General features: G+C 41.0%; 1 protein-coding gene across 14 annotated transcripts in view; it reads left to right on the forward strand.

Moving 5' to 3' along the window:
* The window catches only part of LOC106073466 (centriolin-like), a 276,342-nt gene extending 250,719 nt beyond the window's left edge, over positions 1 to 25,623 (forward strand). For all 14 annotated transcript variants that reach the window (XM_056040843.1, XM_056040842.1, XM_056040844.1 and 11 more), the window contains 4 exons: positions 1,323 to 1,433; positions 11,919 to 11,984; positions 22,992 to 23,076; positions 23,171 to 25,623. In XM_056040843.1, coding sequence (XP_055896818.1) covers positions 1,323 to 1,433; positions 11,919 to 11,984; positions 22,992 to 23,076; positions 23,171 to 23,187 — 279 coding nt within the window. In that variant the 3' untranslated portion in view covers positions 23,188 to 25,623. The remainder of the gene's footprint in view (positions 1 to 1,322; positions 1,434 to 11,918; positions 11,985 to 22,991; positions 23,077 to 23,170) is intronic.
* The last annotated feature ends 1,132 nt before the right edge of the window (positions 25,624 to 26,755 follow it).

Raw genomic sequence — 26,755 nt, forward strand, 5'->3', positions numbered from 1 at the left:
GACATTTAATATTTATTCATTTCAAAGTTATTTGTTTGCTAGGATTGGGGATATGTAATTAACCGCCTTCTACAAAAGGTAGAATATATGTTTGCACAATATTTTTTGTTTACATGTTGATATGTATATATATATATATATATAAATATAATTATAATTGCTTAGTATGTTGTATATAACATTTACATTTCGGAAAATATGCTTGTTCACTGACTATTTTTTTTGTTTACATATAATTATTATTGCCTAGCAGGTTGTGTATAGTATTGACATTTCATGTGGATACATCTTTTTTTTTTTTGTGGGTTTTTTTTTTTACAAACTGTAGGCTATGTTTTAGTACCAAGATTACTTTTATTTGCATGTTGATATATGTACGTTTGGAAAATCTCTTTATCGGAAGTTTGTCTGTTTTAAACGAACCCAGAAACAGACAAAAATTAGAGGGGGGAGAAATGTCAGGACTGAGTTCTGGTCAGCCTGGGTCTCCTGTTTACTGTAGAGGAGAAGGGGGGCAATCCAGGTTGTTGGTTTCAAAACTGTTATTGTTTTGGGTTGTTTTTATTTGGTGAGATGTTTTGAAAAAACATAATGTAACTCATGATAAGGGGGTGTTTTTTGTTCCTAGTGCAGGACGGTTGGTTTTTTGGATATATAGTCTAAGTGTAGAGACTCTAACTATTTTTGCTGTATGAGAGTGAAAATAATGGAATTAAAGATGTTTATATGTCGGTAAAGTGGCATTCTGAATCTTATTTTATCGTTGTATGTGTCATTATGATATTATCCAGGACTTGGGTACATTTAGCATGAAAATGAGTCTTTGACAGTTGAATGAAAAGGGCAGATAAAGATAGGACAACTGTTGTCTTAGATAGATTGGGAATCAATGACATTTAATGAATTTCGCGCTCGAAGCAGAAGCGGAGATGTGAAGGGGGTGGGCGGAGTTTTCTGAGTCTACGACAAAGAATATGACGTATGGGCGTCCACTGAGTTCACTACAGCGCCTCTTTGACATCTGGAATTACAGACGATGATTGTCCTCATGTCCTAGTGTGGCTGAACTCTAGATATTTTACAAATTGTCACATTCTGTTCCTTTTGAAATCATATTGCATAAGTATTATTTGTATCCTAATTGACAGGCAAGTTGCAACATCGTAATGACTGTAATTGATGAAATTATTTATCTTGATGACCGAACACTCAAACTTAAGTCTTCATCTATTCAAATATGTACTAATTTGGGTTATTTTAATTCATATTTTCTATGTATCATTGATCTTTTAAAAATAAAGAATTAAGTCTCCTTTTTTCAGTTTCAGTTAAAACAACAAATTTTGCGCCATTCTGAAACAATGGAATCAGCTAGAATAAAATCTGAAGAAACAATTGAATGTCTTAGAAATAAGCTAAATACATTACAACAGGTAAGTTCTATTTTTTGTCTCTTGAAATCAATGAGAGTATTACCTTCTGTACAGCGTAAACTTGAAATGATTTTAAAATCAATCTTTGTGAATGCTACACTGTAGGACACATTGAACTAATGTTCGTGAATAGTACACTGCAGGACACATTGAACAAATGTTTGTGAATAGGACACTGCAGGACACATTGAACTAATGCTTGTGAATAGTACACTGCAGGACACATTGAACTAATGTTTGTGAATAGTACACTGCAGGACACATTGAACTAATGTTTGCTTGAATAAGACTGGCGTGCTGGTAGTTTACAAAAAGGAATTTGGCGCGTAAAAGATTCATTTTGTTGTGTGTATTTCGGGTTAGACTTTATTATCATCGGCCTCCTTCAGTCGTAGAACGAATATTTTTCATCTCGCACACTTCCTCTTGTGGATGTGGAGCCCTATTTTGGAGAGACACTCCAAAATATCGCAGGTTAAGGTGGCTTTTGTTTCGGTGGTAGAGGAGCTGGCCATTTTTGGCATTGTCCGTTTTTCTTCCAGGGCTGAGGCCCATGTTCTTTCGCTATCCATAGCTTTCTTGGTCACTGTCTCTCTCCATCTGGTGCGGTCTAGAGCTATGTCTTCCCAATAGTCAGTATTGATGTTCACTGATTTGAGGTCCCGTTTTATTACATCTATGTAACGGAGGTGGAAGCGACCAGTTTTTATTGAGCTTGTCGCGAGTTGTCCATAGAGGATGGCTTTCGGGATGCGTTTGTCCTCTATCCGACGAACATGTCCTAACCAGCGCAAGCGGCATTGTCTAAGGGCTGTAAAGATGCTGGGAATACCTGTTCGTGAAAGAATCTCAGTATTGCACACTTTTTTCTTTCCAAGTGATTTTCAAGATCCTACGGAGACATCGCAAATGGAATGAGTTCAGTTTTCTCTCTTGCTTTGCGTAGGTGGTCCATGATTCACTACCATACAGTAGTGTACTCATAACGCATGCCTTGCAGAAATCCATTTTGGTCACTGTAGTGAGCTTCTGGTTTTCCCAAACTCTTGACCTGAGTCTAGCGAAGGTCGAGGTAGCCTTCTCTATGCGTTTTTTTATCTCCTCTTCGAGAGACAGGTCATCTTGAATTGTGGATCCCAGATAGCAGAATTTACGGCATCCAGCTTATCGTCTATGAGGATGGAGGGTGGTGCTGTAGCAGGTGGTCCCATAACATTTGTTTTCTTTGTGTTAATAGTTAAGCCATACTCCTTACAGGCCTGAGAGAAGCGGGACATTAGTAACTGAAGTTCCTCTTGTGAGTGTGCCACCACCGCTGCGTCGTCTGCGAAGAGCATATCTCTTTCTGGATTTCAGTTTTGGCCCTCAGTCTGGCAACATTTAGAAGTTTGCCGTTGAACGAATCTGGAATGAAGATATATGCCTTCGGTGGATTTGTCAAACGCGTGGTGGATTAGCATTGAGAAGAGTGGTTGGGGCCAGGACATAGGTTCCTCAAGGTTGTTAACGCCGGAAGTGGTAATTGTCTTAAGCCCATCATTACCTATAAAATGCTTCCAATGGCATGCGTCTCAAATAGCCTCTGACAACCAGTCCAACTCCTGGCCTTCACGAGTGGTTCAGATACTGACCCTGGCGGAACCGTTACCGTTACCATAGACTTTATATAGCGACAAGAACGTCGTCATCAAAACAAAGACTAGGATTACTTATGTCCTAAAAAGTTCAAATGTTTGTGTATTTAGAGACAGTCAAAGTTTGCTTATGAAGAAGTTTTTGTACTGTCATTTGGTTAGCGACAGTGACGACATAGACGGATTTCTTTCCATAAATGGTTGACTCGTCAACACTCTTGTTTGTCTCATTTGATAGTTGGCCTATTGTCTGTGTTCAGTTAGTGTATTGGAATTAGTTGATTCCCCACCCCCTCTCCGTTCAGGTTATCTGGAATTAGTTGTTACCTCCCCCTGTGTTCAGTTGGCTAGCTGAAATTAGTTGTGTTTAACTCCCCCTGTGTTCAGTTGTTTAGCTGAAATTAGTTGTGTTTAACTCCCCCTGTGTTCAGTTGTTTAGCTGGAATTAGTTGTGTATAACTCCCCCTGTGTTCAATTGGTTAGCTGGAATTAGTTGTGTTTAACTCCCCCTGTGTTCAGTTGGTTAGCTGAAATTAGTTGTGTTTAACTCCCCCTGTGTTCAGTTGGTTAGCTGAAATTAGTTGTTACCCCCCCCCCTGTGTTCAGTTGGTTAGCTGGAATTAGTTGTGTTTAACTCCCCCTGTGTTCAGTTGGTTAGCTGGAATTAGTTGTGTTTAACTCCCCCTGTGTTCAGTTGGTTAGCTGGAATTAGTTGTGTTTAACTCCCCCTATGTTCAGTTGGTTAGCTGGAATTAGTTGTTACCTCCCCATGTGTTCAGTTGGTTAGCTGGAATTAGTTGTTACCTCCCCATGTGTTCAGTTGGTTAGCTGGAATTAGTTGTTACCTCCCCATGTGTTCAGTTGGTTAGCTGGAATTAGTTGTGTTTACCTACCCCTGTGTTCAGCCGTCCCGAGACATGACGTTAAACTGCGCTCCTCTTTCCTTAGCACTTTTGGAGCTCAAAAGTGCCCTACTTCTTTTCTATCATTGTGTCTGCCTCCTCTTTTCCTAAGTCTGCCTTCATTGATCATCACACTGTCTCCTTAACTTTAAATTCTCACTACGTCCTAGACCAGTCCGTTTGCCGTGGACTGCGACGGGTAAGGGGGGATAAAGAGATCCTGGTGTTTAAGTGGTGGCTATCTGAGGATAAACCACAACAACACAATACTTTGGCTCCAAGTTCCCCTAGACCTGAGACCCAGATGGCCCGCTCTGGGTCAACCGGCTGGTCATGCCGAGCTACCAGCATAGGTCGTCGACCTATGCTGGAGGGCGGTGGCTGGAGGGTCAATCAGGGAGCTGCTGTATCGGACACATGTCCGATGTAGCAGCTGACTGAGTATAGCACCTGTGTAGCCCTGGCGGGCTCATTCTGGACATCCGAATGGCCCGTCCCCTTGTTGGACTCGATGGCGGGTGGGGAGCACAGGTGCCGAATTAACCAAAATATATATGGACAAAAAAACACACACAAAACTACTTGCCCCAGACCTATGTCTGGGCAAGAAACGTCGAATTGACGATAAAAAAGAGGAGGTCCCAAAAAGCTGTGCCACCTGGCCATCATTTCTGGTGGTTAGATGCACAGAGGAGGGAAAAAGCCTGACAAAGTTGAGCCCTTTTATTATCTATAAGGGACTCAAGTCAGTAGTGGGAGAGCCCAAGAGTGTGTCTAAGCTACACAAAACAATGGAACTCCTTGTAGAAGTAGACAGCAAGACACACTCTGATGGGCTTTTAAGATGCAGAAGACTCTGTGATCTCCAAGTGGAAGTCATGCCACACAAGAGTCTGAACACCAGCTCTAGGGACCTACTGGAATGTTCCGAGAAGGAAATAGTGGAGGGCATTGAAGGAGTCACCCATGCCCGGCGCATTACCAGGCGCAGGGAGGGTGAGGAGGTCAAAACCGCCACTATTATCCTCACATTCGGAACTAAGACACCGCCAGAGTATGTGAAGGCAGGATACCTACGAGTTCCAGTGAGGCCCTACATACCTAACCCCATGAGGTGCTTCAAGTGCCAGGGTTATGGACACGGCGCGGCAGTCTGTAAGAGGAACACTGTGTGTGCCAGATGTGCTGGAGAGGGTCATGAGGACAAGGGCTGCACAGCCCAGTTCAAATGCCCAAACTGTCAAGCTGGCCACTCAGCCTACTCCAAGGACTGCCCTGTGTGGAAACAGGAGGTTGCCGTGCAGGAGTACAAGGCAAGAAACGGATGTACCTTTAGCCAGGCGAAATCGGCTGTACTGGCCCTACCCAAGGGCCAATTCGGCTTGACAAAGACCTACGCCCAGGCTGTTGCTAAGAAAGGAAGATCCATAGCCACACAGACGGACACATTGACCCCACCACCCCTCCTCCTCCCCCAACTCAGAAGAAAACACCGCCAAAGAACACACCTCTGAAGAAACAAGAAAGCCCTGTTGTCATGCTAAAGAACAGGTTCTCTGTGCTCGCTGATGAGAGCATGGAGACTGAGCAGCATGTCAAAACCAATACTCCGGGAGAACCCGGAGACATCATGTCTGACACAGGTTCTCCTCAGAGAACCCAGCCAGACACCCCAACCTCTACTGAGTTAGAGGTTGACCAACTCCCTAAGGGGAGAAATCAAAGCGGAGAGGATGCCCGAGGTGAGAGAGGAGGAAATAACCTCCGCTCTAACCAGAGGGATCTCCCCTCTCCAGAGAGAAAGACTTCCCCCAAAAGGGGGTTGTCCTCCTCTCCATCCAAACCCAAGAATAAAAATACCAAGGTCACTGGAATAAAGGGAAACCCCTCCGGGGGCCTCCCAAGGCCAAATAGCTCCAAGTAGGTCATCTAGAATAAGCCATGGATTCCAGAATTGTACAGTGGAATTGTAGAGGCCTCAAGGCCAATTACGAGGAAATGCAGCTACTGATGGACTCTGAGACTCCTGTAGCTGTCTGCTTACAGGAAACATTTCTGAAAGATTGCATCAGCTTCCGAAGCTACCGTGCTTACACCAAGAATGTTGAGGATGCAGAGAGAGCATCAGGTGGAGTCTGTATCCTTGTGAAGGATAGCATCCCCCATGAGAGGGTAGAACTACAGACCACACTACAGGCCGTAGCAGCTAGGATAACCCTTCACAAGGTTATCACTTGCTGCAGCCTGTATCTACCACCAGGCGCTCCATTAAACCGAACAGACATGGAGGACCTATTGAAACAACTCCCCCGGCCTTATTTAATCCTTGGGGATTTCAATGCCCATAACACCATGTGGGGATCCAACAATACCGACACAAGAGGTCGTATGCTGGAGGATATCTTCCTCCAAAATGATTTATGCATACTTAATGATGCATCACCGACCTACTTGCACCCAGGAACTGGATCATTCACATGCATTGACCTCACCGTATGCGTCCCCGGACTTATGGACGATTTTAAATGGTCAGTTAGCAATGATCTACGGGTAAGTGATCACTTCCCAATCATCATTACTAACAATCTCCCTTCATTGGGACGACCTCAGCGGTGGAAACTGAATAAGGCCGATTGGGAACAATTCCAAAAAAGATGCTCTGAGGATATCACAGAAAATATCCTCCATGAACAGAACCCAGCTGATACCTTTGCTAGCAAGCTACTAAGTATAGCCAGGAAAGTTGTACCCCTAACCTCTGCAAATCCAAAACGGCCTAGCAAACCATGGTTTGATACAGCTTGCAAAAGTGCTATTGGTGATAGGAAAAAACGACTGGCTGCATTTATAAAGAAATCCTTCCCAGGAAAACCTAAAGCTATTCAGGATAGCTAGAGCAAAGGCTAGACAAACCATACGGTCAGCCAAAAGGAATTCCTGGAGAAGTTTTGTCGGCAGTCTGGATGCCAAAACTTCTGCTAGAGCGGTTTGGAAGGCAGTAAGGCGAATCAAAGGGAAAGAATCAAATGCAATAGGGCATTTGAAAAACCAAGGACGAACTGTCACGTCCCCCAGAGAAATAGCTGACTGCCTTGCATCCTCAATAGCAGAAAAATCATCCACTGCACACTACACGCCAGAGTTCCAAAAAGTCAAAACCAGGGAGGAAAGACACCCCATTGATTTCAGGTCAGAGAACAATGAAGACTACAACAAACCGTTCTCGCTTGAGGAACTGAGGGAATCGCTGGACAAGTCACATGACACAGCGCCTGGAGAAGACGAAATCCATTACCAGTTCCTCAAGCACCTTCCCGAACCCTCATTGGCAGTCCTGCTAGGGGTCTATAACTGTGTGTGGCAAACAGGCGCTTTCCCAAACAGCTGGAGGAAAGCCACAGTTATACCGATACCTAAACCGGGAAGAGACGGCTCTGACCCAGCTAACTATCGACCAATAGCACTAACAAGCTGCATCTGCAAAACCATGGAAAGAATGATTAACAGTAGGCTGGTGTGGTACCTGGAAAGGAATAAAGTGATCTCAAACTACCAGTGCGGATTCCGGCAGGGGCGGACAACAACTGACCACCTGGTAAGGCTGGAAGCTTATATTAGAAATGCATTACTCAGAAGAGAACATCTAGTAGCTGTATTCTTCGATATAGAAAAGGCCTATGACACAACCTGGAAACATGGCATTCTACGTGACCTGGCGCTTATGGGGCTTAAGGGACACCTACCCCGTTTTGTGGAGGAATTCCTGAAAGATCGAAAATTTCAGGTTCGAGTGGGCAACTCCGCTTCTGACACTCATGACCAGGAAATGGGTGTACCCCAGGGCAGCATTCTGTCAGTCACCCTGTTCAACATTAAAATAAATAGCATCATAAATGCGCTGTCCCCTGGCATAGAGTGCTCTTTGTATGTTGATGACTTTGTCATTCTTACTTATGGGAAAAACATGAACACCTTAGAAAGGAAATTACAGTTATGTTTAAACAAAATTCAGGGTTGGGCAAACTATAATGGTTTCAAATTCTCAGACTCCAAAACAGTTAGTATGCATTTTTGTAATCTAAGGGGACTCCACCCAGACCCTGAACTATTTATACACAAAAAGAAGATCCCTGTCGTGAAAACTACAAAATTTTTAGGCCTCACCTTAGATTCCAAATTTAATTTTCTCCCCCACATTAAGGAACTTAAGAAGAAATGCCAAAAGTCATTAAACATACTAAGAGTACTCAGCCATACGGACTGGGGAGCTGACAGAGATACCTTGCTGCTGCTCTATCGGAGTCTAATTCGATCCAAGCTAGACTACGGATCCATAATATATGGAGCAGCAAGGAAGTCGTACCTAAAAATACTGGAACCAATACAAAATGCTGCCCTGCGTCTCTGTCTCGGTGCGTTTCGTACATCACCTATCCCAAGTCTCCATGGATATAAGAATGAAAAAGCTTGCAATGCAGTATATAGTCAAGCTAAAATCCAACCCCACGAACCCTGCTTTTGACTCCATATTTAACCCCACAGAGGTAGAATTATACAATCGAAGGCCTAACGTCATACAGCCGTTGGGCCTTCGAATGAGAGAACCCATCCAAAATTTAACCCCACCCATTTACCAAATCTCTAAAATAGAAACCCCTCAGAATCCTCCTTGGCTAATGAATAAACCCAAATTAAATTTATCAATCCTTAATTTCAAAAAAGAAAATACAGACCCAAGCATACTACAAGTCCACTTTAGGGAACTGCAGGAGAGCTACGGATATTGTGGCACCATCTACACAGACGGATCCAAAATGGAGGGAAAGGTCGCGTGTGCCTGCTCCTTTCGGAACAAAACAATCTCCCGTAGACTCACCGATGGCTGCTCCATCTTTACGGCCGAATTGCACGCAATATTCCTTGCACTTATGGCCGTAAAAGCATCAGAAAGGAGGAAATTTATAATCTGCTTCGACTCCAAATCTGCATTGCAAGCTTTGGGGCGGATGAAGACTGACATCCCATTGGTACATAAGAGCCTGAAGCTGTTGGACCTAATAACAGCCGACCGTAGGGATGTCACCTTCATCTGGGTCCCCTCCCATGTTGGCATTGAGGGAAACGAAGCCGCAGACAGAGAAGCAAAGAGAGCCCTAAATCATGCGGTGTCAGGAACCCAAATTCCCTACTCGGACCTGAGACAAAGTATTGCCTCTGCCACCTATCGAGAGTGGCAGGACCGATGAGAGGCTGAGACTCACAGTAAACTCAGGCAGATTGTGGCGGATGTCAGGTGGCGGCCCACATCTAAGGGTCTGACAAGGCGTGGTAGCACAACCATGTCCAGACTTAGGATTGGCCACACCTACATCACGCACTCTTTTGTACTGAAGAGAGAGGAGCCCCCACTTTGCGAGTACTGTGACTCTCGCCTCACCGTGGAACATATCCTCGTTGATTGCCCCAGATACCAGGATGTCAGGGCGAAATATTTTAGAGCCACTAATCTAAAAACACTATTTAATAATGTCGACCCTGGGAAGGTACTGGGCTTTATTCGGGAAGTGGGGCTATCTACGAAAATCTGATTTCTGAATTTGTGAACATGCACTATTTACATTAGATTTTTACCAAATATTTAAATTTTTACTACCTTTACTATTTTAACTGTGAATAGACCTTGATTTTAATTATATGACTGTATAGAATCTGGCCCTTGTTATTTAGAGAGAGAGTAGTCCTTAAGGGACTGCAGGCACGACAGGGCCTAAATTGTGCCGATGTGCCTCAAATCCAAAATCCTGTGTTCAGTTGGCTAGCTGAAATAAGTTGTGTTTACCTCCCCCTGTGTTCAGTTGGTTAGCTGGAATTAGTTGTTACCTCCCCCTGTGTTCAGTTGGCTAGCTGGAATTAGTTGTGTTTACCTCCCCCTGTGTTCAGTTGGCTAGCTGAAATTAGTTGTGTTTTACTCCCCCTGTGTTCGGTTGGCTAGCTGAAATTAGTTGTGTTTACCTCCCCCTATGTTCAGTTGGTTAGCTGGAATTAGTTGTGTTTAACTCCCCCTGTGATCAGTTGGTTAGCTGAAATTAGTTGTGTTTACCTCCCCCTATGTTCAGTTGGTTAGCTGGAATTAGTTGTTACCTCCCTCTGTGTTCCGTTGGTTAGCTGGAGTTAGTTTTTACCTTCTCCTGTGTTCAGTTGGTTAGCTGGAATTAGTTACCTCCCCCTGTGTTCAGTTCACAGGGAGATATAAATATACACTGGAAAAAGGAAGTAACTTCATGTAACTTGAAAACATGTATATCTATTGTATTCGGATTTCCGAATTCTGAAAAATTGAAAAATCGCATTATCTTCAGTCTTAGAGATTAAACAAAACTCATAGAAATAAATAAAGTACACAAAATTGCAAGTCACAAATTTTGGTTTCATAAAACTCTTTTATCGGCCAGTCTATATTTACTTATGTCTATGGTTCAGTTGGTTAGCTGGAATTAGTTGTTACCTCCCCTTGTGTTTAGTTGGCTAGTCAACACGCTACTCAAGACTTAACGATGAGATATTCAACAGTGCACATTACATGATATTTTACCTTTACTCAGTTGTCATAGAACTATGAAATATTAGGCAGTACCAATTAATCACATAGCATTCTTGTACATCATAAGCTTTGTCAAAAATACACCATACACCAAACTTATACACTATAAACTAGCTTTGTCATCATATTCTTAAAACACGATTAAGTATCTTTAGACACAAGTTATCTTTATAATCATGAGCTAGCAGCTAGCTGTACCACACTGTCTGAAAGCAACAGACATTCCTTAGTATGAATCAATGCGACACGGCTAGAGAAGACCTACTATAGATTTATTCAATTACGTTTCTTTTAGTCTATTATATAACAAATGGTATACTGAATAGAAAGGCTTATTTTTTTACTATTAATTAACAAACTATGGACTCAAAGTCGTTGTTAGCAAAGCTCGAAGAACCCAATGGTAGCTGGTTGAACATTGAAAAAAAGAAAGGACCCATTGAACCTAAAAATCTTATTTAAAAAAAATATGGCAGCTCTACTTCAAAGTACAAACAGTGTTTTCGTGTTTTTAACCATGAAATCCTTCCTCCTTAATCAATGACACCAAGAAACAGAGAATAAAAGTAAATATCATGGGGCAGAGGGTAAGTTTCCCAACCCTCCCTCTCAAATAGAATATTTCATTCATTCATCTGTTTTCCTACCAGTCGAGTTCCGTTAATAAATTGCCATGAATAGCCGTGAAAATCAGATTTGATATTTCACACACAGTATTGTATTATCTTGAAGAGTAACATGATATTGCGCTAAAGACAACTGAAAATGCTTATCTGTATGCTTATATGTAGGAAAACAAAGGACGCCTGCGCATCCGTTTCTCTCTCTCATATATATTTTGACAACGCTTATATCAACTCACTATGTCTGTCTGCCTATCTGTCTGGCCAAAAGTTTGTACACGTTATTTCTCCGACACTCAATCTCGGATCAAGCTGAAATTGTGCACTATTATTTCTTTTACCTGACAACACAAGAATTAATTTTAAAAAACACCAATTAATTAATTAATTATTGGTAATAATTTACTTTGTTTAGTATCTCAAATAAGAGAAAGAAATAGTATCTGACTGAAGGGGTGGTATAAGCCGAATTAGTCCTCTTTCCAATGGAAAGAAATAGTACTTGAATGAAGAGGTGGTATAAGCTGAATTAGTCCCGCTATTACTATTACTTGGATGATCCAAACTAATTGATGCAATTAATATTAGCTTTATTTTTTAAGTATTTTTTGTGTATTTATTTATTTATTGGTCACAACTTAAAAAAAAAAGAGTGTCAAAATTGTCTTTTTTGCAAAGTTTACATTGATCTTGCATTTAATTTCTCTGTAACTTTTTTCCCCAAGATTTTGTTTGAAAGCAACCCAACTAAAAGGCCATGGTCTGAGGAAGTCAGAAAAGATCCCTCTTATGTAAGTGTCATTATTCTTATCGTTATGCATTTAAAAGATAACTCTAAGTTTAATTAAAAATGTGTGTATGTGTTACCCGAAATGTCAGATCTCGAACTTGCCGGCCATTTCTTTTAATAACCGATGTTTGAAGCCAATATTCGATGTACTTGAAAATAAAAATGTTTTTTTTTTTTGGGAGGCGGCCACTTCGCTTAATCCTGTGAAATCCCTGTCCAACACCCAGATGTTCTGTAGACTGCTATGTAATATTGATTGGCTTTGCAGTGAAGATAATTTTCAGTTTGTCTGCTGCGTTTTTTAAGTGAATGTCCTGCCTCTGTCACATCTGTGACTACTTTTTATTATTCTGAGAGTGGGTTTCATTGTGAGTAGTAATCCTCTGCTCGTTCCAAGTAGAAAGTTTTGTAGAAGCCGTTTTGGCGCAGTGGTGGTTTTGGCGCCGGACCATTAGGTGCTTACTGTTTTACACAAATTAAACGTGTTCATTTATTAGGTCTTCAAAAATAAATGATACCTCTCAAAAATCTCTATGTTTTATAGGTATGCTTGTGTTTAACTGCATTTAAAAAAAAAAAAACATGTATTTTGTCAATAAGATTTGGTTTAGTTTAGTTGTGTGGGTTTTAATAGTGATGAAACAATGTTGGAAAAAAATCGATGCATTTTTTAACACAAAAAATGGTTTACTTAATTTATGTATCTACAACTAAATAGAAAATACTAATAATACAAATGTATACATGTGCGTTTCACACACTCGCCTATTGTGGGGGAGGGAACCTGTCAATATCGTGGTCTCATGTAGAAATCTGACCTATCATAGTGCGCTATATGTTTAGTCGAAACTTGTATCAAAACTTTTTTCTTAAGGCTAGGAGAAAATATATAGAGTATAGCATAGAGAACATAAAAGTTTTTCAAAATTATTATTGTGAGAACTTCTAGCGCAAAACCGTCCGCGCCCAAACGGCTGCGACAAACGTTACTAGAATCTAAGTATAGTTTTCTCTATGCATGTATTTCTGTTAGAAGGTAGATCATACTGCAAGTATAACAAGAAAAACATAAAAAATACTTTAAAAAAAAGACAATACCTTCTTTTTATAACTTATACAGAGATTATTTGCTAGTACCAAGTGACTGACCCTCCCGCGGTGGAATAATTGTTTGTGTGTGTTTGTTAGTTCTAAATGTAATTTGCCATTAGAATAGAAAGTATCAAGTCTCCCAACAGTGTAGAACAACCACAGCTCAGGTCGTGTCGTTTTACATTGCATCTTTAGCGTCAAACTATTGGCCTACTATAGGCAAGGAAGAAAGTCTTTGCAGTGTAGCTTCTCAAATGATTACGTTCAGACATTTAATATTGCAATTAGTATATTCATTATGGCTTTAGTACGAAACATCAAGTGATGCAAAGTCTCTACGTTGTAGGGTAAAACATGCACTTTGTAACAAACTAAAATGACGCATTGTTTTCCAAAGAGACTTAAAACATAAGTATTCTAAAGAATCGTTTCTGTTACATCGACCACCTTTCAGTTCAATAAAAAAGATTGCCATTGGCATATGTTCGACTCCCATACGGAATACATACCCTGGCGGAGTGATTTATTCCGCCAAATTCTCGCCTGGGGGCGTCCAAAAGCACAACTTGCACTGATGAGAGGCTTATCAACCTCCCTTAAAAGCAATGCGTCATTTCATACTATGATTCCCATATTTGTGAAAACGTTAGAGCAGTTTTTGAAATAATATATATATATATATGATCTTTATTATCCATGAGGAGATGTCTTACAATTTGTGCAAAACAAAATATTACTATACAAAACCAAAATATACATTCATAACAGACTCTCTCATAATATACATGTGAAATGTTTATATCAGATAGTTAATTTTATTTTTATTTTAATGGTGTGATTGCCAGAGGGACAAAAGAGTGTTTGTGTCCGTTTTTCTTTGCTATCGGTATATATATATATATATATATATATATATATATATATATACATATATATATATATATATATATTGTTACGTATTTCTGAATCTTCTGGCTAGATGTATTAGTTGGCACACAAATAAAAACACAGCAAAGAACTTGACGACTAAACTTTCAGTTTTATCTAACTTTATTGAATAATAACTATAACAATTCGTCACTGTAACATGTAGCGTATACGTCTTACATCGACTGTATCGACTGTAACGGCTCAAGTCCACTGTCTCGCACAGTAGACCACAGTAACGATGACTGTCCTCCTCTTTTCACATGAACTCTCTGGTTTATATACAGTCCCTAATCGTTTGTCCATTATTGCAAAAACACTTCTAGTATCCTCTGGAACAACATGGGAGGAAACATCGCATCCTGTCGTTGTTTATACATGTCGATTCCAGAGGACACCTACTGTCACTGTTCATTTGTCCCAATGCCCCCCTTCGTAAATCTGTTCGTCCCCTGGAACAACACGTGAGGCACGTCACATCCTGTCTTTGTTTTCACGCATAGATTCCAGATAACACCTGTGTCATCTCGCTGGGGTCACACATAGTGACCTCTACCTGTCACTGTTCATTCGTAACACTGCTCCTTCTTAGATCTGTTCGTCCCGAACAGATTCTATTTCACCACGGTACTGATGGAGTCGCTCAACGTGGACAACCTTCAGCTTGGACCGTGGACTTTTCTGTATCCGATAGACCACGTCGTTTATTCTTTTTACGACACGGTATGCACCTTCCCAGTCTCTTTGGAGTTTCGGGGATCTGCTTTTCGTCTCTGTGGGTTATAGAGCCACACTAGATCATTCTCATGGAACCCCGACGTATTGGCCCGTTTGTCATACCTCGTTTTCATCAGGTCACTGTTGGTCTTGATGTTTCTGCGGGCCAATACATGAGCATTCTCCAATCGTCTTCGGAGATTGGTGACATATTCAGTTGAAGACACTGGCGTATCTCTCGGAATCCCAAATAACAGGTCACATGGTAGACGAAGCTCACGACCAAATAACATCTTCGCTGGGGTATATCCTGTGGTGCTATGAACGGATCCTCTGTATGACATGAGGAACATGGGGATATGAGTGTCCCAGCCGTCTTGTCGGTCATCAGTAACCTTAGACAGATGTTGTTCTAGGGTTCTGTTGAATCGCTCCACCATCCCATCAGATTGCGGATGGAGAGCTGTCGTGTGAGTCTTTTCGATGCCAAGTGTCTTGCACATCTCCTGGAAAACTGGACTCGAAGTTCCTGCCCTGGTCAGAGTGCAACTCATTAGGTACACCAAAGCGACTGATCCAGTTATCCACGAGTGTTTCGGCCACTGTGATAGCTTCTTGATTTGGTATGGCATAAGCTTCTGGCCATTTGCTGAAATAGTCCATGACTACCAAGATGTATTTGTTTCCTTTCTTGGTTTCAGGAAATGGGCCTGCTACATCTATTGCGATCCTCTCGAATGGAACACCAACATTATACTGTTGCAAAAGACCCCTAGTTTTGCGTCGAGGGCCTTTTGCTGCCGCACATATGTCGCACCTTCGACACCATTCCTCTACATCCTCTCTATATCTGAACCAGTAGAACCGCTGACGAACCTTTTCCAGAGTCTTATTGACACCAAGATGAGATCCGCTAGCGCCATTATGCATCTCTTTCAGTACTTCAGCAACTCTCACCTTCGGTAACATCAGCTGAAGGCGATTGGATGTTCCATCAGCAGATTCCCAAACTCTTTTGATGACACCATTGACCACCGTCATCGAGTCCCACTGAGCCCAGTACGCCTTGGTGGCTACCCCCTTCTCAGAGATGTCTTTCCAATCTGGCCGTTGTCCATCTTCTTTCCATAGAAGAATGGGAGCCAGATCTTCATCTTGCATTTGGTCCTCTCGAATCCTTTTATCACACCAGGGTCCGGAAACATCTACTCCGAGCCGATGACAATTGACAGCTACCTCCTTTTCTTCAGCCTTCTTGCAGTGCTTACATTCTGATTTGCAGGGTCGTCGAGACAGTGCATCAGCATTTTGGTGAATTTGCCCTTTTCGGTGCTTAGTTTCAAATTCATAGGTTTGAAGACGTTCGATCCACCTTGCCACCTGACCTTCAGGGCTCTTAAACGAAAGCAACAATTGCAGAGCTGCGTGATCTGACCTTAAGATAAATTTCTGCCCGTATAGGTACTTGTGGAAATGTTTTATTGCATCCACAACAGCCAGCAATTCACGTCTCGTCACACAGTAGTTCCTTTCAGCTCTCGATAGGCTTCGACTGAAGTATGCGATGACTCGTTCAGTTTCATCCACCTTTTGGGACAAGACTGCGCCTATTCCAGTGTTGCTTGCATCTGTGTCGAGTATGAATGTCTTCCCTGGAATGGGGTAGGCCAATACTGGTGATGAGGATAGTGTGTTTTTCAGCCTCTCGAAAGCTTCTTGACATTCAGATGTCCAAATAAATGGGCTCTTTTGTTCTGTCAGTTGATGAAGGACCTTACAGATGTTTGAGAAATTTGGCACGAAACGTCGGTAGTATGTACAGAGTCCCAAGAAACTTCTCAGCTCATGGATATCAATTGGCGTAGGCCATCGTTTCACTGCCTCAACTTTGTCAGGGTCAGTGCTGACTCCGTCATTTGACACAATGTGACCAAGGTACTTAACGTTTTTCCTGAATAACGAACACTTCTTTGGGCTGAGTCTCATTCCCGCACTTCTTATCCGTTGAAATACTTCCTTCAGATTTACAAGGTGCTCTTCAAACGTTTTGCCAATTACAATAATGTCATCAAGGTAAACTAGGCATGTGGTCCAATGAAGTCCTCGTAAAACCCTCTCCATCAATCGTTCAAAGGTGGCTGGTGCGTTGCAGAGACCGAATGGCATCACAGTAAATTGCCAGAGGCCGTTGCCAGCAGAGAAGGCGGTTTTCTCTCTATCATTGGGGTGCATTTCAACTTGCCAATACCCACTCTTTAGGTCGAGAGTAGAAAATACCTGGGACCCTGCAAGCGTGTCCAAAGTATCGTCGATTCTAGGAAGTGGATAACTATCTTTATGTGTGACTTCATTCATAGCTCTGTAATCTACACAAAATCGCATAGATCCATCCTTCTTCTTTACTAAGACAATAGGCGAACACCAAGGACTATTTGAGGGCTCAATGATTCCTTGCTGCGTCATTCCCTCTATCATGTCCATAGCTTCTTCTTGCTTTGCTAGCGGCAAGCGACGAGGTGGCTGTCGAATCGGTCTGGTGTTTCCAGTGTCTATTCGATGTTGTACCATGTTTGTCCGTCCGCAGTCTGCTTCATCAGATGGCAGAATATCTGCAAACTCCATAATCAACTGTTCTGCTTTGCTGTACTGCTCATCTGATAAATTCACTTTCATTTCTGTGAGGAGCTTGGTAATTTGTGGATTGAAAGGTTTGGTGGAATTAACGATCGTGATATCATTATTACAGTTTCTGATCAGGTCAAGAGTATTACATATTGCGATGGGGCTGTCTTTCTTTAGATGTCTCTCCTGTAGGCCGAGGTTCATGATTCTGACGGGCACCTTTTGATCTTTTCCGACAAGGACCAATGTTTTTCCTACTGCCATTCCGCTATTGTCATTTTCAATGCCTTCCACTATCGCCGTCATCGTTGCAGTTTGACCATGCTCTAACTTTCCCCAGATAATTGCTTCAGACTGAGCTGGCAGACTTGTATCTTCTGTTAAAAGGATTCTTCTTATTTGACCATTCTCTTCATCTTCATCCCCGAGCAAGGGAATCTCAACATCACCACATTTCAAAGTACCACCTCCGATGTTCAGAGAGAATTCACATTTCTGCATTAAATCGAGCCCAATAATACAGTCATCCGTAATGTTAGCGATCAGAAATTCATGTATAAATGACTGATGCCCGAGCTCAAAGTTTATATTTGTCAGTCCATGTATAGGCATCATCTCTCCACTGGCCGTCTTCAAGGAGTAAGAGTTCACTCTCTTGATTTCGTTCTTTTTAACAATGTCTGGACGAATGACTGAACGTGAGGCACCAGTATCTAGAAGAAAACGGTAATTTCGAGATCCAATTCTACCTTTGATGTACATACTTTTATTCTTCCCTAACACAGCGACTGGAATTATAGTTGCAGGGGCTGTGATGTTCTTGATCGCCGATTTTTGCCCCATAAAACCGGCGAAAGTTAGTTTCCCTGGTAGACATGAGCACCTGACCTTGCATCTGTCTCCGGTCTGTGCTGATACTCTGTTTGTCGGGGAAATCTTCTCGTGCAGTTCCTTTGTAGATGGCCAGGTTCTCCACAATTCCAACAACGTACACTGGTTCTATTCTGTCCTTCATGCTTCTTATTTGGTCTGCGTTCTTCTAGCACTTCAGTTACCCTTCTGAGAAGTTGTGTAAGATCTTCTTCTTGGACTTCCAGCATACGCCCATGATGGATATTCTTAGAGGCGTCTTTGGCGGCTTCATAGGAGAGGGCGTAGACCAGAGCTTCGCTGGATTTGCGCTTACCACTGATTCTTATTGCCTTCTTCAGTTCTGGATCTCGAATAGCATCAATGAATGCATCAGTGATAACGACGTCCAGAAAGTCTTGAGCTGCTGTCGGATATGCCAAATGAGCAAGACGTTCTATGTCCGCCTCTAGCTCTTGCAAGGTTTCACCGGAGCGTTGTTGTCGGGTTTTCAACTGAACTCTATAAACTTCTTGTAAAATGTCGTCTCCGTAACGGAGCTCCATAGCCTTAACAATGGCAGCGTAGTCTTGTTGATTTGTTATTGACTGGAGCAGTTCTGCTGCCTTCCCTCTTAAAGCTAACACCAGAGCAGTCGCTTTCTCTTCTTCAGTATTCCAGTTATTAACCTTGGCCGCTGCCTCAAACTGTCTTTTGTAAACAGTCCATGAGATGGATCCATCAAACACAGGCGGCTTTATCTTCCCAGAGATTTCGGGCACTATTGTTTTTGTTCTAGTACCCCGTTCCTTACTCAGTTGTTCTTGGACATGAGTCCTTATCTCTTCCATTTCTTTTTCCACAGTGTTGACTCTCTGGTCAATCTTCTCGTTCATAGAGCTCATCTGTTCATTTACTTTTTCATTCATGGCGTTTATTTTCTTGAGGCTCTCCTTCATTAAGTCCATCTGGCCCTGCATGTTACTCAGGATCTCTGTCATATCTGGGTTTAATTCAAATATGTATTCATCTGGATCTTGATCTTCTTCAATAAGGGCCTGTCTTAGGCGTTCTGTTAGTGTTTCTTTGTTACCGTTGAGCTGCAGACCTCTCTCGCGAAGTTCTTGCCTTAATTCTTTGACCAACAGCTGGTTAAGTAGTTTCTTCGAAGACATTTCAGCCAGAAAGTATCCCACTTCTGACACCAATTGTTACGTATTTCTGAATCTTCTGGCTAGATGTATTAGTTGGCACACAAATAAAAACACAGCAAAGAACTTGACGACTAAACTTTCAGTTTTATCTAACTTTATTGAATAATAACTATAACAATTCGTCACTGTAACATGTAGCGTATACGTCTTACATCGACTGTATCGACTGTAACGGCTCAAGTCCACTGTCTCGCACAGTAGACCACAGTAACGATGACTGTCCTCCTCTTTTCACATGAACTCTCTGGTTTATATACAGTCCCTAATCGTTTGTCCATTATTGCAAAAACACTTCTAGTATCCTCTGGAACAACATGGGAGGAAACATCACATCCTGTCGTTGTTTATACATGTCGATTCCAGAGGACACCTACTGTCACTGTTCATTTGTCACAATGCCCCCCTTCGTAAATCTGTTCGTCCCCTGAAACAACACGTGAGGCACGTCACATCCTGTCTTTGTTTTCACGCATAGATTCCAGATAACACTCGGTGCTGTGTCATCTCGCCGGGGTCACACATAGTGACCTCTACCTGTCACTGTTCATTCGTAAAATATATATATTGTTACGACCCTATTGGCGGCGCAAAAGGGTTAACTATAGGCTCAGCTGACACACACGTGAATCACTCAGGTCAGCGGGGCCATGGACAAGGGACAGTACTACGATTACACGATTACACGCAAATATGACCAATGTTATGGTCATGTGATCGAAAGCCTGCGTGTACGAGGACACAGTGTGTAAGAAAGCGGCAGTTCAAGACCGGAGAGCGTCGAGACCGGGACTGTTAGTCGGCTATGAAGTCGGTCCTGGTCGAGTCCTCATGTGTTGATGTACAAGTCCAGAAAGAGAGACAGTAGAGTTTTGTACGGTGATGTACAGAGTGACATTTTTGTTGTTGATGTGTTTGATGCCAATTGTCTAGTATTGGCTGTTATCTACTTATTCAATCATTATTAAAGTACCCGATATTGTGGAGCTCTTGTTGTCAAGTTCTTGATGTGTTGTGTTGAGTTTTAGCAGTGGTTACGGAAGGCCTGAGTAGGAAGAGAGATCGTAACACTGGTGTCAGAAGTGGGATTTCCTATGGCTTCTGTAAAACTGCTAGATGAACTGAATCTGAAAGAACTGAAACAAGAGCTGAAATGGCGAGGACTGAAGTACTACGAAAGGAACAACGAAACTCTTAAAGAACGTCTCCGGCAAGCCCTAGTGGATGAAGAGGAAGATCCGAACACGTACCTCTTTGAACTCAAACCCGATGTTGTAGAGCTCTTAATCACCTTTCAAGAGCAGATGTTGGCTGGCTTTCAGAATGTGATCAATGGTGACTCGCAGAAAGAAACAGGTGAAGAAACAAGAGAAGAGACCGAGACCAATAGTTCAACCAACGCTTTTGCTACAGACGTCCATGACGTGAGTGCCTCCATCAGCCAGATAGAACAAGACAACGTCGTGTCTTACCTTAAGCCTGTAGCTGAGGACATTAAAGACATCTGTCAATCTGTCAGTGCTGATGAGAGGAACTCGAATCCTGGTGGCTGCACCCAGCTGTTTGGCAAGAACTTTGTGTGTCGAGCTTTGCAGGGAGAACGCCAACTCCAAGGAACCCATCGGCAAGGTCTGCACCCAGCAGACGTTTGTCCAGCTGACGAGATTAGAGTGAGAAGCCCTGGTGATGGTGAAGTAAGTGAACTGGAGCCTGATGCTGAAGATGAGGGACCTTCGCAAGTGGAGCGCTGCCAACTTGCTCCACTAGTTTGCCCTCCGGGCAAGCCTGAAGATGATGTTAGCCACAATGTCCCCTCCTGTGAACCTGAAACCCAAACCCCAAGTCTTTCTCTTCAAAGCCCTATGAAGAGACCTGTTAGACCAACGATCTTGGTGACCCCAGTCCTGACATCTTATCCCTCCCCATGTGCTGGCTGGCTGCCTTCAGTAGTGAGCGACCAAAGAAGGCGATGGTTGCTGAATCCAAAGTGCATGGCGATGCAACCACGACGTCTGTGCAACCAGGTGAAGGTCAACTGGAGCAGAAGGAGAAAGAGACATACGCTGACTACAACACATATGGCTCCATCGAGATGGCAATATAAGCCCATTGTCGCCCCCACCGATAGACCTCCTCCTGCATCGATTCACCTCCACTGCCCATGTCGTGTGCTAGATTTTGTCCGGGACGGACAAATCTGAGAAGGGGGCAGTGTTACGACCCTATTGGCGGCGCAAAAGGGTTAACTATAGGCTCAGCTGACACACACGTGAATCACTCAGGTCAGCGGGACCATGGACAAGGGACAGTACTACGATTACACGATTACACGCAAATATGACCAATGTTATGGTCATGTGATCGAAAGCCTGCGTGTACGAGGACACAGTGTGTAAGAAAGCGGCAGTTCAAGACCGGAGAGCGTCGAGACCGGGACTGTTAGTCGGCCATGAAGTCGGTCCTGGTCGAGTCCTCATGTGTTGATGTACAAGTCCAGAAAGAGAGACAGTAGAGTTTTGTACGGTGATGTACAGAGTGACATTTTTGTTGTTGATGTGTTTGATGCCAATTGTCTAGTATTGGCTGTTATCTACTTATTCAATCATTATTAAAGTACCCGATATTGTGGAGCTCTTGTTGTCAAGTTCTTGATGTGTTGTGTTGAGTTTTAGCAGTGGTTACGGAAGGCCTGAGTAGGAAGAGAGATCGTAACAATATATAGGTCTGTGCATTGATCATTATCGGATAAGAATTTGTTTCCTTTTTCCAGTCTAGGTATAATATAAATATTTATAGGTCTGTGGAATAGGGCCTACGAGCGGAAATTCCCTAAGATGTATAATCCGTTCAAAATTAATATTTTATAGTTCTCTAGCCAAAATTAAATTAATTTCTTTTTATTCTTTAAAAATTTTAACTGTCAAACTAGAGTTTACCCCACTGTGGCCAACGAGCTACTAATTCTTTTCTGAGTGATATACATTAATGTTAAATTTTTAGGAAAATCGTTAGAGCCGTTTTTGAGATATGTGTCCAGGTTGAACCCTCCATGAAGGTGTGACTTGAATCGAGACCAATTGTTATAGAAGGCCTCAACACTGGCCTACGACTTCGCAACCTGTGGACAGTGGAGACCAATAGCTCGTTGCCACGTCGTACAAAATCTGAGAAGTGGCAGACAGCTATTGGGACGTCGCAGGTCAGTGTTGAGGCCTACCATAAGTAGGTCAGTGTTGAGGCCTACCATAAGTAGGTCAGTGTTGAGGCCTACCATAAGTAGGTCAGTGTTGAGGCCTACCATAAGTAGGTCAGTGTTGAGGCCTACCATAAGTAGGTCAGTGTTGAGGCCTACCATAAGTAGGTCAGTGTTGAGGCCTACCATAAGTAGGTCAGTGTTGAGGCCTACCCTAACGGTTGGTCTCACTTGCATAGAAATAGTGTCAAAAAAAAACACACACACACAAAATCTGCCTATGACAATTTTGGCCGATCATCCCTAGCCTGTCAATGTAAACCGATTATGGCCAGTTCGTAAATAGGTGTCAAACAATTGTAATAAAACATATTTAATATCTGTTTATGTTTTGCAGCTGAAAAAAAGAAATAATCAAAACATCAACACAATGACTAGACGAACAAGATCTTCAGAGAATATTTCTTTGGCAGACATCGACTGTAAGTACTTGAAGCTTGCTTACTAATATTCATGATCGTCAAATAGAATGGAAAAGATTTGTTCTAATTTACATTGTCTTCTTTTTCTTTACAGACCATTCACACTTTTAGCCCCAAACTAAAGTCAGACTGAACTACAGGTTTTGTCTTTAAAAAGTCAGACTGAACTACAGGTTTTGTCTTTAAAGATGTTTACAAATATTTTTTTTTTGTTAATATAGATGTGAATCAAATCATTTTTTTAAAGATGTTAAGTACATTTTCTTTGTTTATTTATGAAATATGTCAACTACATTTGTTTGTTTGCTGAAGATGTTATCTACATTTTTTGTTTGTTTGTAAAAGATGTCAACAACAAGTAGGGAACTGTTCGACTACACTGTATTTCGTTAAGTCTACGAATAGCTACTAAAATATGTCTTCATGTCTCTTTTCACTACTCCACAGTCTTCAGAACTGCTGTCTTTATCTCTGTCTCTAAACTACTGTCTTTATCTCTGTCTCTAAACTATTGTCTTTATCTCTGTCTCTTAACCCTTTTTTTTCAACTGCCTTCACGACACTTACACAATTCACTAGAGCTATTAACTTCTACACGCCAGGCTACTACAAATTGAAATGTCTCAAAAGTTCAATGTAGAATTTTTCAAATTTCACGTTGATTTTGAATTGAAAATATATATTATAGTAGTGCCTTAATTCGTAATGGAAGAAAACAGTGAGTTGGTTTGATTATAACCAGTTTGAAGTACAAATGAATTAGGGAAATAACTAATTAATATGAATGTCCAAAAACTTTACCTGACTTCATATTGTAATCAAATATGAGCTTATTAAAATCTGTATTGATGTTTGTATTGGAGATTTATTTAGAGGATCGCGAATTGAAGAGCTTGACGATGCCATTCAGCCATTCCGTTTTGCACTTGGGAAATATTCCTATTGTAAGTGATAGGAACCGCACTGGTCAATAGAAAAGTAATTTAATGTAGTCCGTGTTGGCGCTTACAACAAAGTGCACAGTAACAAACATATAGGAAAGGTTGTACAAACCCAGACGGCAGATCGTACTGTCAGTTTCTGATAGAGGGGGGAAAAGAGAGGTGTTAGCCAACCCAGGCTAAGCCACACGACGCAATGCACTATCAATAGCAGAGTTTTTAAGGATCAATGAACGCTCCAGTGGTTCAGAAAGAACCCATTATTCTAAGATGGGTACATGAGCCCATCTCTCTTATTCCCTGCCACCTATCTCATGCCCATACCAACTAGTGAAGCGAAGAAAAAGTTTGGATTAAAAAGGTTCGCTTAATTGAAGTCTAGTTTTTACAAAACTTATATCACTCTGTCTGTCAGGTAAACATTTTGTACACGTTAGTTATTTCTTTCACACCTAATTTCGAAACAAGCTAAAATTTAGCAGAATTAATTCTTTTACCCGATTAAATAAGAATCAATAAAAAAAAATAAACAATAAGTTAATTAACTACTTGTCTATTAGTACTTTATTATTTTCTTTGAGATCGAACAAGAAAAGAAATTGTACTTCACTGATGTGTTGAATAAGTCCCCTTTGTTATAGGAGGCCGCTTTGAACTTTGAAACAGTGCTTGGTGTATTGGCCTAAGGAGGCTTGATCCCTCGAGTTCTAATGCAGGTCGTTACACTTTAGAAAAAAAAAAAAAATTTACGAGATACCTCTTTTCTTCGCCAACCCTTTCCCATCTGGTTCAGATATGTGATAAGACGATAGTGTATTAGAAGCTAAAAGTATGAAATTGCGCTAAATAAAAATAATTGTTAAAAATATTTAGAGTCGCACATATTTAGTACTGTTAGTATAGATCTCTATTACCATTTTCTTTTACATGACATGACTGATCCGAACTAATTGATACAACTACGCTTTATATAAGCTTTGTTTTAAAGTATTTTTGTTTTTATTTCTGTTATGCTATCCCACTTATACTTATAATTAGAGTATTATATGAGTGAATTCAAGGGCTTCAGAAGCTTATTAATTAGTGTATGTTAGTATATTTAATATCCCCCATATAGAGCCTCATGTAGCCTGTCCAATCATAATGTATTTACATAGCGTTGTGCACGACACAAGAATGGGATTATTAAAATGTAGGCTATGTTAACACGGCAGCTATAGCGAACGAATGTATGTAAAAATGCTTTAGGAACACAAAATTTGAAGGTTAATTTGATTAAAATATTAAATGAATTTTGTATGTTCATGTGTATAAAGTAGATCTATCATCTTTGAATTAGATCTAGAGAACTATATTTTGTATTTTCATGTGTCAAAGTAAAAAACTATCTTTGCAAATTGTAGTTCTTAAAATTAGATCTAGATCCTTTCGATCTTGTCTCATGTAAACATGGCTATATGATCCTAGATTCATGAAATAGTAATACTTTCATAGAGTTGGGCAACTTTTTTTTATCTATGTTTCTACACAAATTATCTTTGTAACCTTGTTTTTTTTATATATTTTAATAAAACTTTCTATATGAATAAAATAATTTACTTATTTATACCCATTTTATTAACATTTTAAAAGTGTGACAGAAGTATCTGTGTTAAAAATCAACTTAACATTATCAGGATAGAGGATATATTAAAAAAAAACACGCTATCTATAAAATGTATTTTTTTAAAAAGTTCACGAGAGATTAGGGACACGGACATTTAAAGTATGATGTTCTATCTACCGAGTCTTTTGTTTGTTGTTTTTGTTTTTTTTTACTTTGACATTGCTCATTCAAGCGCTTAAAAACGGAAGTATCATTAGACATCAAATATATAGGCAGGACAACATAAGAGTTTTATCGAGACCAATCATTAGAGAAGGCATTAACAGTGACCTAAAACGTCACAACCTGAGGTTTGTTTAGAACAGGGCTGGGCAAATTACGACCCGCGGGCCACATGCGGCCCGGCGGAGTGTTTTATGCGGCCCGCCGACACCTACAGAAATCAGGTGTGCCCACAGTATATACAGATTAAAAAGCAAATATATTAAAAATAATATCTATATAAATTATTGAAACTGTCTCATTATAAAAAGTTTCAAGTAAACGAAGATTATGCTAATTGGTTAACTTCAATTCACTCAATACAAGACAATCTCTGATCAGTATTTATTCAATGCTATGAAGAACTGTGTTGAATGTTGGGTATGCTTGAAAATAGTTGGCAAGTGTAACAACTGATGGAGCTCGATCTTTGATAGGGAAAAATAGTTTGTTTTCTTTTTTGTTTTTTTATTTACAAAATCCCAACCATAAACTCTAAACAGGAAAGTTTGCACAAAGCTGCATAAAATTTCGAGTACATCATTGATGACAATAAAGTAGTAATCAACCTTATTAGAGCTAGGGGTGTTAATCACAGGTATTTCCCATTTATTAACAAAATGATCCAATGTATCTGCTATCTTAGCATGGGCAAGGCAAATGAGAACAATAAAAAATCCCAGTCACAAGGATAACAACTAGTAAGCTAGTTCTACAGTTCTGGAACATTATGCACGAGTGTAAAGAGTAAAATACTGCACAAGTGCAACTTTGTCAGAATATTTCAATGTAAAATGACAACAGCAATTTGAAAAAAAAAATCTTTAATTGGTTTCAAAAATTGCTAACTCTTGTTGTAATTCCTTAACGT

The sequence above is a fragment of the Biomphalaria glabrata genome, chromosome 9 (assembly GCF_947242115.1).
Source record: "Biomphalaria glabrata chromosome 9, xgBioGlab47.1, whole genome shotgun sequence".
NCBI lineage: Eukaryota > Metazoa > Mollusca > Gastropoda > Planorbidae > Biomphalaria > Biomphalaria glabrata.